Here is an 18,878-nt window from a genome sequence, read left to right as displayed (position 1 = left end):
CCAATCGATCCGTCAATTCTGTGGCAGTGGTAGAGGTGGTGGGGGTTGGCCAGGAGGGATGGGAGTCAGTATGATCTAATAATGCAATCGCCTCTTTAAACACAACAGCACAGGCAGCTGTATTTATAACTACACTCACAACCTAGTTGATCAACCCATTGCTTTAACTATGTTTGAAGAAACCTACAGGGAATACAGCTTTGTTTTTCTATTGAGTCTGTCAATAGTCTGTCTGTCTGTCTGTCTATGTAGATATCTATATGTGTTCTTTGGCTCGATGCATTTTCATCCACCACTCTGTCTCGCTATGGCCCTCATAATTCACAGCAAAACCAAAGTGGCTATACTAACTACTGGTAATAGTGTTACTAACCATCTTGCAGGGAGCTAACCTCCCAGTGTGTCTAACTGGAATAGAATGTTCTGGTTTGGGGATGGGAGGGGCAGACATGTTGCCTGTTTCTTCCTGTGGGCTGCCTTGTGGCACTGACAACATTTTATTAAACACAGTTTAAGCTTTAGATTTTATTCAGCAAATGTATTATTATTATTATTATTATTATTATCATTATTATTATTATTATTATTATTACTAATGATAATAATAATAATAATGTCTGGTTAATTGTTTTGTATACTGAGATGTCACTGCCTTGACCAAAATCTTCTGCTTGTCGTCTTCACTGATCTTGCCAGCAAGCTTTTCATCCTCCACAGTCGACTTCATGTTGAAAGCGTACGACTCCAGGCCGTTCTTAGCAGACACCTTGTCACGCTGGACATCGTCTTCAGCCTTATACTTCTCAGCTTCCTGGACCATGCGTTCAATGTCCTCCTTGCTGAGACGACCCTTGTCATTGGTGATGGTGATCTTGTTCTCCTTGCCAGTGCTCTTGTCTACAGCAATAATTATTATTATTATTATTATTATTATTAATAATAATAATAATGATAAGAAGAAGAAGAAGAAGAAGAATACTTCATTTCCAGATTCAGCCTGGACAACAGTAGCAGCAGGAGAATGAACCTGGTCACATTCAAGTGCATCTTGAGAAGATAAAAAGGAACACATTTAGTTCACTGAATACAATGTTGACATAGGTCAGCTTTGCTTAGAGTTTGCAGCCCTTGCTCGGACTAGTGCCCTCGCCTCTGCCTCAAGTCGCCAAATCATAGTTTCAAATGACCAACGCACAATGCTCTTCCTCATTTGTTAACAGTAAGACAATAGTGCAGTGGTGCAGAGTGCAATAGGCTCATATAAAGTTGTTTGTCATAAGCATACCACAGAAAATAAATCACTTGTCTACAGATTATGTTACACTGCAACAGGCAAATTATGCTGGATGGCAGTGATAGCCATCTATCTTTAGCATGTTTTATCACGTGACACAAGCGGCCGCGCTTTGGAAAGCAGAGCTAGATGGTAAACAAACATGGCACCACACCGGTAAGGTAAGACAACACATTTACATGTCGTTTTCTATATGTTCTCTGACAAAAAAAAAAAGCTTGTTTAGTGGATTAATTTTGCACTTGAAGGTATGCCCGTTCACTTACGTTTTAACGGGTCTCACGGTACGGCTGTATCTAGGCTAATGGCTAACATGCGAACTATTATTTCTATGTCACTAGTCACTTGAAACAAATTTAGGACGATAGGAGACAGGTTGAAATAAACCAAAATTTCACTTTAATATTGTTAACGTTGACCCTCTAGACTTGTTTACTGGTAAATTGCCACTAAATAAACCAAACTTGTTCTTACTTACTAATGTTACTGTCGGTAAACTTAGCTAACATTAGTGGAATCTGTTGAATAAGTAGTAAGCAACATAGCTTAGTTGGTGATGTTAGCCTGGAGTTGTTTGCTCGTTCCTCACACATAGTGTAACACTGGGTTGAGGAAAAAGCGTTGCAAAGTGCTGCCTGCGTCCTTTTGGTTCCCCATGTTATCCAACTCGGCTGTTCGCACAGTAAAGTTTTACCATCTGGTCTACAAGCCTGATTCCGAAAAAGTTGGGATGCAATGTAAACCACAAACAAAAACAGAATGAAATGACCTATATTTTATTGAATACAGTAGAAAGACATGGTATTTCATGTTTAAACTCATAAACGTCATTGTTTTTGTAAATATACACTTGTTCCAAAAAAGCGCAGTCCTAGGAACAGCTAAGATACTGTGACTAGACTGGCCTCCCTGCAGTCCAGACCTTTTTCCAGTTGAACATGTGTGGCACACTATGAAGCCCCCAACAGCGACCTCAAACTGTTTAGCAACTGAAGTTGTAAATCAAGCAAAAAAAATTTTTTCAACACTTCAGCAATTAGTATCCTCATTTCCCAATCACTTCATGAGTGTTGTTATAAGAAAAGGTGATGGAACACAGTGGTAGACATGGAATGTGTTGCAGACATCAAATTCAGAATAAGTATATATTTACAAAAAACATTTTAAGTTTATCAGTTAGAACATTAAGTATTCTGTCTTTGTACTGTATTCAGTTGAATACACATTGGCAAGGACTTTTAAATCATTGCTTTTTCATCTTAATTAAGTTTTACACAGCTTCCTAACTTTTTGAAATTGGGGGTTGTATTTTCTCTGTGAGCCATGAGCGACTCTGGTAAGAAAACACATTGACAATCTCTTATAAACGATATAAATGTTATATTACCCAGCTGGCCACCAACGTCAATAGACGTTGGTATTTGGTTGGATGTAGGTAACGACGTCGGGTGACCAGTATCAAACGTCAAACCAACGTCTTACTCTAACGTCACTTGATGTAGAATGTTGACGTCAAAGGATGTTGATAATTTATTTGTTTTAAGTTGTGACACTCAACAACCACAATCCAATGCCTCCTTAACATCTGATGCCAACGTCAGGTTGACATAGAATACTGACATTTATGGTGACCAAAACCCAACGTCACATCAACATCATAATATTAACGTCAACTCAACGTAAGATTCTATCATCCTTAGATGTTGGTATTTTGTTGGTTTTAAGTTGCGTCACTCAACAACCACAATCCAATGTCTTATCAACATGTCATGACAACGTCAGGTTGACGTAGAATACCGACATTTATGGTGACCAAAAATTAACGTCATATCAACGTCATAATATTAATGTCCGCTCAACGTGAAGTTCCAACATCATTAGACGTTGGTGTTTTGTTAGTTTTAAGTTGTGGCACTCATCAACCACAATCCAATGTCTCTTTAACGTCTCATGCCAACGTCATTTTGACGTAGAATACCGACATTTATGGTGGCCAAAACCCAACGTCAAATCAACGGCATAATGTTAACATCGACTCAACGTAAGATTCTAACATCATTAGACAGGGATAACTGGTTGGTTTTAAGTTGTGGTGATCAATAACCTCAATCCAATGTCTTATCAACGTGTCATGACAACGTCAGGTTGACGAAGAATAAGGAACATTTATGGTGACCATAACCCAACGTCAAATTGACATCATAATATTAACGTCCACTTCACGTGAAATTCCAACATCATTAGACATTGGTATTTTGTTGGTTTTAAGTTGTGGCACTCAACAACCACAATCCAATGTCTTAATAACATCTCATGCCAACATCAGGTTGACGTAGAATACCGAGATTTATGGTGACCAAAACCCGATGTCTTCTCAACGTCATAATGTTAACCTCAACTCAATGCAAGATTCTAACTCATTAGACGTTAATATTTTGTTGGTTTTAAGTTGTGGTGTTGAACAACAACAATCCAACGTCTTGCTAACATCTGATGCCAACGTCACTTTCACGTAGAATACCAAATCAACGTCATAATGTCAACGTCCAATCAACATGTAATTCTTTTTTTTCTTTTTCTTTTTCCTACTTGTCTGCATTGGTCTTCATAGCTTAGTGCCACCAAAGGGTGTAAGCTTCTTGTGAAGATTGATGCACTGTTAATCTTGCAGTCAAGTATTTTATACCCATAATGCGTGGTTGTGACCGTCACCCACCCTCCCTGGAGACTAGCCTAACAGCCTTTATTGGAAAAACTTCCTAATATGAGCCAGAGAGGGCCGTGATACACCAAAGTGTGTCAAGGGGAAAGTAAGCAAACAAGCAAGGGGGAGGGGGCAGGTGCTTAAGTCCTGAGTTGTATAGTGACAGTGCATGCGGAGAAGAAGGAGGAAAAACAAACAAACAAATAAACAAACAAAAAAAAAAACGGGAGAAACAGGCAGTGTAGCTGATGTATTGTGGCCTTGAGGTGGTTGTGCTCCATGCAGATTATCAAAAATAAACATATAAATGTCTACTATACTGTACTGAAAAACAAAAACAAAAGAGAAGTCTATACCGAACACCAAAAATGTGAGAGTCTTGGTGGAGGGGGAAAGCCCGATTGTAGAGAAGAGCTGCCAGCGCAGTGTGGTAGGTTTGAGAAGCAAGTGGGCCCCTTTGGAGTGATCCCATCGGTTCTTTGCGATGCGTCACGGAGCTGAAGTATCAAACATGCATGTGTGTATTTGAACCCTCCCAATGTGTTTATGAAAACCATCACCAGGGTCCAGGGCCAGCCCTGCGGGGGAAGGGGGCGGTATGGCACCCCAAGACCGCAGGAGCGCCCAGACCCCAAGACCAGGGAGCCGCAGAGGCCGCAGGACACCACGCAGGCCCAGGGACCCGGGGCGTCAGTGGCCGGCACACCCAACCCACCCACCGCCTGACGCAGACCCCCCCCACCACCAGACTGCGGGAACCCAGCAGCACCGCCATGATGTAAATGGGCTCCCTGGCTCCAACCCTCAGCCCAGGAGGGCCGGGCCCCACGAGCCACGCCATGCATATCTACAGTGTGTGTAAACCCCCCCCCCCCCCCCCCCACCTTACTATGATTCTCCGATCCCTGACGGAGAAACATTAACCCTACACTGCGAATGTGAATGTGAGTGCCCATAAGTGTGATGTGGTGCATTAAAATTGAGGGACATAGGAGACAGGTGGGGGCAAGGCTGATGGCTACAGCACACTGCTGTCCTGCAGCCCGTGCAGCCATAGGCACCTGAAACCTGTTCCCATCTGTCCCACAAGATGTAGGTGTATGTGGTGCTTTAAAATTGGAGAACAGATAAGGATGGGCCGAGGGGCAGCATGGAGGGCTACCGGACACCACTGTCCCATAGCCTGCCCCATCATGAAGCCCCCCAATCCATCAGTGGTCTGCACCTCGAAGAGTGAGTGTATGTCATGCTTTAAAACTGTGGAATGTGTGGTGAGTGAGCTAAATGTGGTTTAGGAGGCCAGGCCAGTGTAGGCCCGGCCCGAGGGCTGGAGGGATGGATGGGGCTAGAAGGTGGCGCCAACCAGACCCCCGCGCTGCGAGGCCCCCAGCGCCCATGGACAGCGGGCCAGGCAGGCCCCAAGGAAACCCAATGGGCACCCACCCAACCCCGCCCCCCAAGCAACTGCAGCGTCAGGTCACGCAATGGTCCCGACCTGGGCCACACCGCCCGCAGTAAATCGACCCCCAGCAGAAGGACGAGGCGCGCCACCAGGGTGCAGGGACGACGGGCCCCACCCAGCCCCCCCGAACCCCGACGTGCAGGAGCACAGGCCAACCCGCAACCCCGCCAGTACCCCCCCGGACCGCCACAGACCCAAAGCCGGACCCCCAACCCATCCGACCCGCCCCCCACCGCCGGCCGCACACCAACGGGCAGGCCCACACTGTGCAGCACCAGAACACCCCCCGCGGGCAGCTCCCAGCCCCCACACCAGGCCTCCCAGCCCGGGGGAGGACCCTGGGCCCGCCCGAGGCCGGGAGAGAGGAGCAGGGAGGGACTGGGAGGGGGGAGGGAGGAGGGAGGGGGAAGGGCGGGGGAGAGGAGGAGCCCACCCACCCCGCACCACCAGGGGCGGAAACAGCCCCCCAGGGGGGCCGGCCACGCCGCCCCAGGCCCAGGGAGCACGAGGAGACCCCGCCCCCCCCAGGCACACAGGGCGAGCAGTCCAGACGCACCCGTCCTCAGGGGAAACCGCCCGGCCCCGCGATCCCCCAGAGAGCCAGGGAGCAAGCCCAGATTCAAGGGGGAGAAGGTGCACCTAACACATGCTTAAGACCTTGAGTTCTGATGAACCACTGTGGTATATTGTGGTGAGAGAGATAGAGGGATTAGGGGTTACATCATTAACAGAAACCCGTTACATATTACACAGCAGTCTTTCTTGAGTTGTAATATTTATATGTACAGGTGGCATATGCTCACAAGCTGAGTGACACTATACAGACACGTTTAGTGAGTGAATAAATGGTGACCATTTTTCTGTAAAGTATGTTAATTGGTTTCTGTGGCCAGCAAATATTTTCTCCAGCAAAATATGTTCTACAAGGAGATTCAGCCAATGGTTGATGTTGTTTATCTTTCCAATTGAGGTCACCAATTAAGCACAGGTTGGGAGATAATGGGATCCTGCAGTCTAAAATGGAGGAGAGTTTTTGAGTGACTGTTGACCAAAAGTGCTGGACGGGTGAACATAACCAGAGTGCATGAAAGTAGGTGTCTGCAGTGTTCTGAGTACACTGAGTGCATGTGTCAGATTGACTAAAGCCCATTCTATTCATCTTTTGTTGGGTGATGTGTGTTCTGTGGAGTACTTTAAATTGGATAAGTTGTATATTAACATTAATACAATCAACATGTAATTCTAACATCATTAGACGTTGATATTTTGTTGGTTTTAAGTTTTGGTGTTCAATAACCTAAATCGAATGTCTTCCCAACATCTCATGCCAACGTCAGTGTGACGTAGAATACCAACATTCATGGTGACCAAAACCTGATGTCTTCTCAATGTCATAATGTTAATGTCAACTCATCACAAGATTCTAACATCATTAGACGTTGATATTTTGTTGGTTTTCATTCACTAACCAGAATCATCTTCCAAATGTCCTATGCCAACATCATCTGCTAACGTCATCTTTCCAAATGTGAGAATTTGTTGCTTTTCTTGGTCTTACATTATATTTTGGGGTTTTGGGCTGTTTATCAGACAAAACAAGACTTTTAATAACGTCGCCTTGTGCTCCAGGAAACGGCAATGGGCATTTTTCAGAGTTTTCTGATGTTTTAATGAACCAAACGATTAGTTGTGTAGAAGCATAAGTCAAATGGTCGGGAGCTGGGCCAGGAAGCTCGCGACCTCATTCCCATCTTCTCGAACGGACTTTCTTTGTTTTCCATTAGATATCAAAAACTCAATACTCAGAGGTAAAAAAAAATCACTGGAGACACGTAGAATCAGATGCAACTGAGTTTAATGTGCTCGCAGGCAACAAACACATCACAACTCAATGAGTCAAGCTCCGGAGCAAGACTGAAATTTCTTTGTTTGCGCACTCGTATTTATTGCGAAGATTTTCTGCTGAGTCGTCTCTTTCTTAATCCTTCCCACTTGGCTCTGACCGTAACGATGTCACGTTTCTGCTGAGTTTCCACTTTTTTTCCTTTCATCCTACCACCATAACGGTGTCATATTTCTGCTGAGCCTTCACTTTTTCTCCTTTCATCCTAAACCCCACCCCTTATTCGTACTCATAATGTTTTTCCTAGACAATCTAAGACCGCCTCCTCTTACTAGGGTCATTCTCAGGACAAGCTGTAATTCCCCTAACTTTCCACCAGTGTTTCTGAGCCCATCCTCATGCTATTTTTAGAAATGATACCTAGGTACTTCTCAACCACAATACTGTCATAGGAATATGTGAAATAATAAACTAGTGGGTGTCTTGTCAGTGCACAGAGTACATTGCTTCAACACGTACCTTTAAAAGTCAATTTAAAGGTACAGTATAAACACTTCAGTAAATATTACACTACAGTCGATTAATAGAGAAAATAATCGTTAGATTAATCGATAATGAAAATAATCGTTAGCTGTCATACTCATAGTGCCACCTGCTGGCAACAGGAAGTCACTACTTTTACACTTTGACGTGCCTCTCCTAGCTGATTGATCATATCCAACTCATCTCCAACGTGGTCAGACAGATCTTGACACCTTCATAATGCTGTAGCATGAAATTCATAACACTGCGTCATTGCCGCAGAGCGCCAAATTTCAGTCCTTCGCCATGACATATTAAAGTTGCTATAACTTTGGTTTACGTGCTCCAATCACCATGAAATTTTATGTGTTTGATTACCAGCCCTGAACACATCTACGGGTCATTATTCATAGTCATAGCCACCACCCACTGGTAACAAAAATTTATTGGCCCACGATAGGCCACACTGCATTGTCATACTGTAACCTACAAAAGTGATTAAAAGTGTATTCTGGACACAAGATGTGGGACTTTATTCATGTGAAAAGGCATTTTGAAATCTTGTACGGTTTTCATTCCATCACAGTTTTAATTTCATGTTTATGTTTGGAGCTCCTCTCAGATTTCTCAATGTGTGTGTATTGCTTCACTCTGAGTGGAGTCACATGACCCTTAGAGTGGAGAGCAGAGCTGAAGTTGTCTTAAATCCTTCAAATGACCCTCTACAGACATGACTATACATGTAGTTGTAGGAAATTTGTGCTCATCCAGACATGGTGGTTTGGAGTTAATAGGCCAATCACATTGAGCACAAATTGATTAATTAGGAGAGCAGTGCATGCATTGGCTCAGATCACTGTCAAATCTATGGAGAACTAGAAAATAGTTTTGTTCCTCTAACTCTCACATTTGGAGAAATCAAAGTACAATATTAAAACCTGAAATTAGCAAAGAGCTCCTGCCTTGACAAATCACCTTGATTGTACCATGGGTCACTTAAACTCAGAGATATAAGCATTAACTTAAGAGCGACTTTTCCTATTGAAATGATATCTGTTTTCTCACCTCAGCGCCCCTCCCCCTTCACCTCACTCAGAGCTGTGTGTGTTTGTGTGTGTGTGTGTGTGTGTGTGTGTGTGTGTCAGTTTCCCAACCGAGAGATTGATTGACAGAAGGTAAATGATGCATGGGAGGGAAAAATACGCGACCGTCAATGCCACTACACGTCCCTCCTGGAAGTTGACTTGGAGTTGGGAAATAAGCTTGTAAGTGTGCACTAAATGCAGTACTTGAACCATAAGGGGCTGCAGGGGTTTGAACATCGGGGGCTTCTATGTCCAGAGAAACACTTGGTGACACTGAAGAAGGATGTTGTTCAGCCATAATAGGATGTGTGGGTGATTATATCTGAATGAATGGGGTGAAATGTGAATTTTTCCATAGAATGCAACATTAAAGGTTCATTCATCACATCAAACAAGATACAACAGCAGTCAAAAGCAGTATGCAAAACATTTAAACATTGTAGAGCAATCTACAAAAACCAACCAAGAAAATGAACATAAAGATACAACAAATTCGCAACTTCTTGCAACTTTAACTTAATGTTAACTAAATTTCATAGCTTGTGCCCCACGTTGGGCGCCATTTCTGTAGTGTAGAAATGTAAAAAAAATTGTTGGGCGCCAGACAGGCAGAAACAAAACCCTCACCTGTCAAATTTATTAAGAGTGAAATAAAAGTAAAATAACCCGACTGCTTACTTCTACACTACCAAATAACAGAAAACACCACAAATCAATATGATGAATTAAGGGTCATTATATTCCTTCAAAATTCAAATTCTAATTCAATCAAGCAGAATCAAATAAATCAACAATTTCTTAATTCATCAATGTCACTGCAATAAACAGAAATCAAATTCAACTTCAATAGTCACCCACAGGAAAACACAAAATTCAAATGTTTGTTACCTCAAGGCTGGATTTTGTTACCTCAAGGTTGGATTACTGTAACTCTCTATTATCAGGTAGCTCTAGTAAGTCCTTAAAAACTCTCCAGCTAATTCAGAATGCAGCAGCACGTGTACTAACAGCAACTAAGAAACAAGATCTTATTTCTCCTGTTTTAGCTTCTCTGCACTGGCTCCCTGTAAAATCCAGAATTGAATTTAAAATTCTACTGTTAACTTATAAAGCTCTAAATGGTCAAGCTCCATCATATCGTAGAGAGCTCATAGTGCCTTATTATCCCACCAGAACACTGCGCTCTGAGAACGCAGGGTTACTCGTGGTCCCTAAAGTCTCCAAAAGTAGATCAGGAGCCAGAGCCTTCAGCTATCAGGCTCCTCTCCTGTGGAATCATCTTCCTGTTACGGTCCGGGAGGCAGACACCGTCTCCACATTTAAGACTAGACTTAAGACTTTCCTCTTTGATGAAGCTTATAGTTAGGGCTGGCTCAGGCTTGCCCTGTACCAGCCCCTAGTTAGGCTGACTTAGGCCTAGTCTGCCGGAGGACCCCCCTATAATACACCGGGCACCTTCTCTCTCTCTCTCTCTCTTGTATCCTATTACTGCATCTTGCTAACTCGGCCATTCTGGATGTCACTAACTCAGCTTCTTCTCTGGAGCCTTTGTGCTCCACTGTCTCTCAGATTAACTCATATCGCAGCGGTGCCTGGATAGCGTGACGTGTGTGGTTGTGCTGCTGCCGTGGTCCTGCCAGATGCCTCCTGCTGTTGCTGTCATCATTAGTCGTTAGTCATACTTCTACTGTTATTATACACATATGATTATTGTCATACATGTATACTGCCAGATATTAATATATACTTTCAACATATTGTACATATTGTACCAGAGTAGCCAGAACTATAACTATAATATTATTACTTTCATTAATGTTGTTGTAAGCTACTGTCATTACCGTCTGTCCTGCATCTCTCTCTCTCTCTCTCTCTCTCTCTCTCTCTCTCTCTCTCTCTCTCTGTCTCATTGTGTCATACGGATTACTGTTAATTTATTATGCTGATCTGTTCTGTACGACATCTATTGCATGTCTGTCTGTCCTGGAAGAGGGATCCCTCCTCAGTTGCTCTTCCTGATGTTTCTACCATTTTTTTCCCCTCATTAACGGGTTTTTTTGGGGGAGTTTTTCCTTATCCGCTGTGAGGGTCCAAAGGACAGAGGGATGTTGTATGCTGTAAAGCCCTGTGAGGCAAATTGTGATTTGTGATATTGGGCTTTATAAATAAAATTGATTGATTAATTGAAAAATTGATTGAAATACAAGTAATATTCTTTCAGCTAAAAAAAAAGAAAAAATAAAAGGAAATTTTGTGAGCGTGAATGTGTGCGTGTGTGTAGGTGAGAGAGAGGTTTACAGTTCAGTTCATTTAGTTTAGATAGGGGAGAGGGTTGAGGGGAGTATGAGGAGTATGTATGTAATCCAGTTCAGTTTAGTTCGGATGTGTGTGTGTTGTGTGTGTGTGTGTGTGTGTGTGTGTGTGTGTGTGTGTGTGTGCGTGCGTGTGTGAGTGTGTGTGTATGTGTGTGGTCACACACACATGACAGTATAACATTTATCAAAATGTCCAGCTAATGTTGCTCATACCTAAAACTTTGAAAGAAATGCCTGATACCAAAAACCTGTAAATACAAGATGTTCTGGTGAAACTCTTGCCTCATTAAGAATTGGAATACATGTAGTCCTGCTCAGTTTCTCCACTAACATTAACTAGTATATATTTGTGTCTGTTTGCTGCACTTAGATCCTCACAGCAGCCAGTACACATCACTCAAGCTTTCACTAGGTCACATGATTTCAAATGAATATGGATGTGTTGTTTAATCATCACACATGTCAAAGTTTCATTAGGTCACATGGCTTATGTCTACAACTTTCAAAATATAAACTCACACCACCTTCATAAGAACCCTGTACTTTTTAACCCTGCAGGCCCCCTTATAAAAAAAATCACACCTGTCCCCTTCAGGACGGTGTGAACAACCATAAAAATATTAAATATTAATATATTTCTCTACATTTTTTTTTGCTTAAATCTTTTAACCAACTTCTACTGAGATTATGCATATCAAATATTCATTCCTTTTGAGGATTTTCACAATTTATATGCCATTTTATTTACATGAAATCACTGTTACTTTAATGAAAAAAAACATGAATTAAGATTACCTGTATAATAAATGTTGGATGGATTTTTTTTATTTTATTTATCACAGTCTGTGATACGTGAATGATAAATAACACCAATATTGATGCATTATCATTTTTGGGGGCAGTTTCAATTTTTCAATAAACACAGACACTGTTCCCCTTCAGGACTTTTTTTTGTCTTTGTTGAAAAACAACCATAAAAATATAAATATTTTTTTCTATTTTTAACTCCTACTCAGAGTATACATACCAAATATTCATTGTGGGTGTATGTATGAGAGAGAAATACAGGGAGACAGAGAGAGAGAGAGAGAGACATGGAGAAAAAAAATAATGTAACCTTAAAGCAACCTGCAGCTCATAATTTGCAATTTTTAGCGACACAATTACACACATACACACACACACACACACACACACACACACACTCCACTCCCTGTCCCCCCCTCTCTCTCTATCTCTCTCTCTCCCTCTCTGCATGTCACTAACTTAGCCGTACTGCATGTCAGTCACTCGGCCTCTTCTCCAGAGCCTTTGTGCTCCACTGTCTCGCAGGTTAATTTCTATCGCAGCAGTGCCTGGATAGTGTGACGTGTGAGGTTGTGTTTCTGCTGTGGTGTCAAATGCCTCCTGCTGATTCTGTTATCATTAGTCATAAGTCAACTCATCTTGAAGTGCCTGTGCTGTCACCTAAGGACATGCAGTCTGTCTGACTGTGTGTGTGTGTGTGTGTGTGTCATACTTCTACTGTTATTATACACATATGATTATTGTGACATATGTATACTATCAGACATTAATTCAACATATTGTACCACAATAGCCAGAATTAGAATTATAATATTATTACTTTCATTAATGTTGTTGTAAGCTACTGTCATTACCATCTGTCCTGCATCTCTCTCTGTCTCCCCTTCTGTCTCATGGGGTCCTGAGGACAGAGGAATGTTGTATGCTGTAAAGCCCTGTGAGGCAAATTGTGATTTGTGATATTGATTGATTGATTGATTGATTGATTGACTGATGTCCTTGTCAGTAGTTTGGTTTTCAGAAGCCATCAAAGTTCTACTCCCAAGTCATGGGTTTATTGCCAAAAATGACCTTGCGTTATATTGACATAGCTTGTTTTATCAACATTTTGCCTCTCACAAATAAATTCAAAATCTCGATGTGAGCTGGAAGCTGAAAAAGCATGAAGCCAAGGTCCCGACAACGCTGCTCGCAGCTTTAATGAGGGACCGAGCCCAGAGGCAGAGGACTCCTCACAAAAGAGTCCTCGCTGAAGGCGAGGACCCTATTGTTTTTGGTGCGTTTATAAGGGACCGAGCCTAGAGGCAGAGGACTGCTCACAGAGCAGTCCTCGAAGGCGAGGACCCAGTTGTTTTTGGTACGTTTATTGTTTCTCCCGCCGCCTCTTTGAACTGGAATTTGACCCCCTAAACATGCTCAAAAACTCACCAAAATTGGCACGCACATCAGAACCGGTGAAAAATTTTAGAAATTTATGAAATTAACCCCTAAAGTGCCAAAATGGGCTCTCTAGCACCACCTAGGCACACAAAAATGGCCGCTACGGCCTGTAGGAACGTCGTAGAAACATGAAACCAAAACTGCCGTGTTCGTCTCATGAAGACCTAAAAATCACGCGCTGACACCCCTGACCTAAATCCAACAGGAAGTGAGCTATTTGCCCTTTCAAAGTAAGATTTTGCCTTAAAACTGCCTTTCCTAAAAAATCTTCTTGTCATACATCGTTTATCCTATCGGCTTCAAACTTGCACAGATGACAGATCAACTCCTTCTAATCAGATCTTATTTATACCTTTTTCATTACTCGATTAGTTTGGATTTTATGGGCTCCTAAAGGTGAGATGTCTTGCCCTGACTATCTTCGAAAGCTGTCCCAAAGGAAATGAATGCAGCAGGGGGGAGAAAGAGACCAATCTTTGGGCTTTTTCTAGCCTTTACAGCGTCTCCATACTTTGTGCTACAGACTCCATTCCAACTCTCAAATGTTGCCACAGGTCTCATCTATTCACTCATCATTTCGTCTTTTTCATATCTTTTACCGTTTTTAATCTGTGCCTCTCAAAGTACCATGAGCAAAAGTGGAGAAATTGTCAGTTTATAATGGGTGTGTATTGCACGGAATGCTGTGAGCTAGAGTGGAGAGGCTCTAAAAATTGTCTAAAACTTTTGTCTTTAACTCGCTGCCATGGCCACAATTTTCACTGTACAGACACAATTTCTACCACAAAACGTAAGAAAATTTGTCCTGCTCACAGATATGTTGACATGGAATCTCCCACACGTACATATTTTTGCTGAGTGGCTCCAAAGTGAAGGGAGCGCCGATTTTTTTCTTATTCACTCCCATTGTAAACTCAGAGGAGAAAATTCTGGAAACAGCCTAGGTGCAACACATTTTAAACTCGCTCCTCTGACCACATTTTTGACTCTAGAAATGTAAAACACGACACGTGCGTTCACGAGACGTGGCTGTCTCTCACAATCACTTTATTTTCTTGATTGGACCAACGGTTTGGGTATGAGAAGAACTTGTTCAAGGAGTTCAAACCCATTATAAACAGCCTTTGCTGACCTGCTCTCATGAGCTCTGTGTGTGCCCCTCACGTGCAGGACAACGCCATGACAACGGCTGCACACACAGACAAGGCCACACAGCTCTGTCTGTGTGTCTCACAATCTTTAAAGGACAGAGTACAGCAGCAGAAACTTCATTTGAAACAGCAAATACACATTATTAACCCCTGAAGTGCCAAAATGGGCTCTCTAGCGCCACCTAGGTGCACTAAAATGGCCACTGCAACCCGTAGGAATGTCGTATCAAGATCAAACCAAAACTGGTGTGTTTGACTTACAAATCACGCGCTGACAGCCATGACCTAATTCCAACAGGAAGTGAGCTATTTGACCTTTCAAAGTAAGATTTCGCCTGAAACATGCTCTTAAAAAAAACATCTCCTCCGACACGTTTATTGTATCAGCTTTAAAGACGCACACATGCCACCTCAACTGCTACTAAACAGATCTTCTGTATAACTTCATCTCTCTCATCATCACATTATTTTCATGATTGGACCAACGGTTTGGGAATGGGAAGAACTTCTTCGAGGATTTAAATCTCCACTAAAACAGGTCTCTCTGTGTTCTGTCTCTCTCTGCTCTTCTGCCAGGTGCACCTACTTCATCACCATGGCAACCGCTGTCACACACAAACTCACAGAAACATGATGTGTGTGTGTGTCTAAATCTTACATGCAGACATGACAGGGCCACATTCTCCATTTTATTGAGGAAAATATTCCATTTTCATTTCAACATTTCAAAAGACTGTGGCTTGAAAGTGGTGAGAGATAGAGGCATACTGTAAATGAGAAAACTATTCATCATGACCGTCGTTTGTCATGGGAGTGAATTAACTCATCTAATTTGCATATTGTGACGTCACTAGGTGGCGGCCATATTGGATTTCATAAATCTCAGTGAAACAACATTTTGAACATATTTACACAGTAGATTTCTTTTGTTTTATGTTGTTTTTGTCATCTCTTCCTCAAAATAAAGGAAGAGGAATCTGATGGGAACAAATAAACTCATCTAATTTGCATATTGTGGCATCACTAGGCGGCAGCCATTTTGGATTTCATTAATATCAGTAAAACAGCATTTTGAACATATTTACACAGTACATTTCTTTTGTTTTGTGCTGTTTTTGTTGTCTCTTCCTCAAAATACAGGAAGAGGAATCTGATGGGAATAAATTCACTCATCTAATTTGCATATTGTGACATCACTTATACATACCTACAGCTACAGAAAGCATTCAAACATCAACACGTTCAGCAATGTCAGGATTTTCTGATGTTTGTGGCAATATGTTGATGATATTGATATTTCTAAATAATTCACAATGACGACATAAGCTGGGGGCTGAAACGGGCGTGAGTGCGAGGTCCCGCCTGCAGCTTTAATTAGGGCCCGAGCACCTAGCGGTGCGAGGACCCTATTGAAATGCAAGGATTTATTATTATTATTATTATTATTATTATTATTATCATTATTATTATTATTCCTCCAAATGAATTGCCTTTTTGGGGTCTCGCCACTAAACAGGAAGTAGTTTATAACTCCAGCATACATGGTCCAATCTTGCCCAAACTTCACAGGATTGATGACAGTCCCATCCTGAACACATCTACATGTCAATAATTAGATATAAACATAGTGCCCCCTACTGACAATGGGAAATGTCATGTTTTAGACTTTAATGTACATCTCCTACAGAAATGACCAGATCCACCTCAAACTTGGTGAAAGTCATAAGACATTGATGACGCTTTATTGTGGAAACTGTGAGTTTTCGTTGAAGGGTGTGGCCATGGCCTGGCGGCGAACTTTGATGTTTCGTTGTGATGATAAACGTTGCTGTAACTTGACTCCACGTGGGAATATCTTGCCAAAACTTGACACATATGATGACAGTCCAGCCCTGAACACATCTACAGAGGAATTTTGAATCACTGCCATAGTGCCACCTACTGGCAACAGAAAGCTACTTTATACATTCTTTGATGTCCCTCTTCTAGCAGGTTAATCAGACCCACCTCAAACTTGCTGGTCTAAGTCCTTACACATTGTTGATACTTAAAAATGAAGCTTTTGAGTTTTCATCAAACGCTGTCACCGTGGCGCCGCCTTGTTCGCCATCAAACATGATGTTGTTTTGAAGGGATCAGGGATACTTGAAAACTCACGAAACATGGTATACATATCACAGGTCACAAGTCCTATTGTCTGATGTGATTTTTGTGCTTTGATGCACCAAGATGGCTCAACAGCCCCCCCTAGAACATTTCAATTAAGCAGCCCCCAAAGCTGGTTTGACCTGCATGTATGAAACTTGGTAGGCACCTGTAACACTCTATCACGTACAAAAAAGCCTCATGGAGCCATGCTCCAAACCCAACAGGAAGTCCGCCATTTTGAATTTACTTGTGCCACTTTTGTGCAATTTTTGCCCCTTTTCAGGACTTGTAAATTAAGGAACTTGTCCTACAGATTTATTCACATTGGCTCCAAACTTGCTGTATGTAAGCGTGACAAGGTTGTGACCAAAAATTATCACAGGATTTGCCCAGTGTTGAATGGTGCGCCCGCTGCCGAGAGTTGAATCTTGAGGTCTCGCCATGAAAAACGAAATTGCTGTAGCTTTGGCATAAATGGTCCTGTCTCCACCAAACACATGATTCATATTAGTCCCACCCTGAACACATTTTCAATACCATATTTCCTGATACTCATAGACCCACCTAGTGGAGACAGGAACTTTCAATTTATCTGAAAGTTACATGCTGTGGTGTATATTTGATGTACAAAAACATGATGTATAATTAGTGCGCTGTAGCACTGTATCAAGGATATGCAGAGTCACTCCTGCATGCGACATCTAACTTTGACAGAAATGAACTGACCCATCAGAAGGCGTCCTGCCAGCGCCCCCGAGTTGCGTGAAGGTGCGAGGGCCCGTTCATCGCTGCTTGCAGCTTTAATTATTATTGTTATTATTATTCTTCTTCCTCCAAATGAATTGCCTTTTTGGGAGGCTTAACATACCTGAAAACTCATGAAACTTTGCACACATCTCAGAACTGTTGAAAAATTTGATATTTTAAGGGTCTCATGTGCGGTTTCCAAAAAATGGCTCAGTAGCGCCCCCTACAAAAGTTTGAGCAAACAGCCCCTGACGCTACTTCAACCTGCATGTATGAAACTTCCCCCTCCGAGATGTACAAAAAAGCCTCTTGGAGGCATGCTTTAAACTCAACAGGAAGACAGCCATTTTGAATTTACTGTGCAATTTTGGTGCATTTTGGCCATTTCCAGGGGTCCTAAATGAACGACCTAGTCCTAGAGATTTCATCCGATTGACTTCAAACCTTAGTCTGTCCCACTCCAAGACCTTGAAGATGAAAAGTTATTAGAAGCTTGAGTTTTCATCAATGCGTGTGACCATGGGATGGCGTCAAAATTAGGGGTCTCGCCACTAAACAGGAAATAGTTTATAACTCCAGCATACACGGTCCAATCTTGCCCAAACTTCACAGGATTGATGACAGTCCCGCCCTGAACACATCTACTTGTCAATAATTAGTGACAAATATAGCGCCCCCTACTGGCAACAGGAAATGTCATGTTTTAGACTTTAATGTACATCTCCTACAGAATTGACCAGATCCACCTCAATGAAGATGAGTAGCACAGCAAAAATTCATGAGAAAGATGAAGAATGAGAAAAGTTTTTTACATCAGAGAATGCATATGAATGCACAGCTGAAATTGCAATGCATTGCTAAAAATACAGGGCTCTTATGGCATTAATGCATTGCACTGCATTTGCGCAATGCAACAACCTAAAACAACCTGGTAACTAAATTCTAAAAATCACAGAGCTGGAAGCTGAATTGCATTACTGAAAAAAACTAAGAGCTGAAGCTAAACTGTAATACTGTCAATGGTGGAAGTTGAAATTAACAAAAAAGTCTTGGGGTGGCAGTAGCTCAGTCCATAGGGACTTGGGTTGGGAACCGGAGGGTCGCCTGTGCGAGTCCCCGTCCGGACCAAATATGGAGCTTGGACTGGTGGCTGGAGAGGTGCCAGTTCACCTCCTGGGCACAGCCAAGGTGCCATTGAGCAAGGCACCGAACCCCCCAACCGCTCAGGGAGCCTGACCAAGGGCAGCCCCCTCACTCTGACATCTCTCCACTTTGTGCATGTATAGGTCCTGTTTGTGCATGTGTGTGTCTTTCGGACCTGTGTGTAATTGACAAGCAAGAGTGAAAACATTGAATTTCC

At 42.4% G+C, this 18,878-nt stretch overlaps 1 protein-coding gene across 1 annotated transcript; it reads right to left on the bottom strand.

Annotated features, from left to right (window-relative positions):
- Positions 1 to 387: 387 nt before the first annotated feature.
- Positions 388 to 4,839, bottom strand: LOC125898559 (heat shock cognate 71 kDa protein-like). Its single transcript, XM_049592395.1, has 3 exons — positions 4,718 to 4,839; positions 659 to 908; positions 388 to 486 (listed from the first exon to the last, which is right to left on the bottom strand). Exons 1-3 carry the CDS (start codon positions 4,837 to 4,839, stop codon positions 388 to 390), a joined length of 471 nt encoding a protein of 156 aa, XP_049448352.1.
- Positions 4,840 to 18,878: the final 14,039 nt, after the last annotated feature.

Source organism: Epinephelus fuscoguttatus, linkage group LG12 (assembly GCF_011397635.1).
Source record: "Epinephelus fuscoguttatus linkage group LG12, E.fuscoguttatus.final_Chr_v1".
Taxonomy (NCBI): domain Eukaryota; kingdom Metazoa; phylum Chordata; class Actinopteri; order Perciformes; family Serranidae; genus Epinephelus; species Epinephelus fuscoguttatus.
Note: the sequence above shows the minus strand (reverse complement) of the source record. Positions and strands in the feature narration are given on the sequence as shown.

Excerpts from the sequence above, each read along its gene's own strand:
- LOC125898559 (XM_049592395.1), bottom strand. The coding sequence starts at position 4,839 with ATGGCGTGGCTCGTGGGGCCCGGCCCTCCTGGGCTGAGGGTTGGAGCC. Across the intron at positions 909-4,717 it reads GGGGGGGTCTGCGTCAGGCG|TATTGCTGTAGACAAGAGCA; the intron begins GTGGGTGGGTTG and ends AATAATAATAAT. Across the intron at positions 487-658 it reads ACGACAAGCAGAAGATTTTG|TGCCACAAGGCAGCCCACAG; the intron begins GTCAAGGCAGTG and ends AAATGTTGTCAG.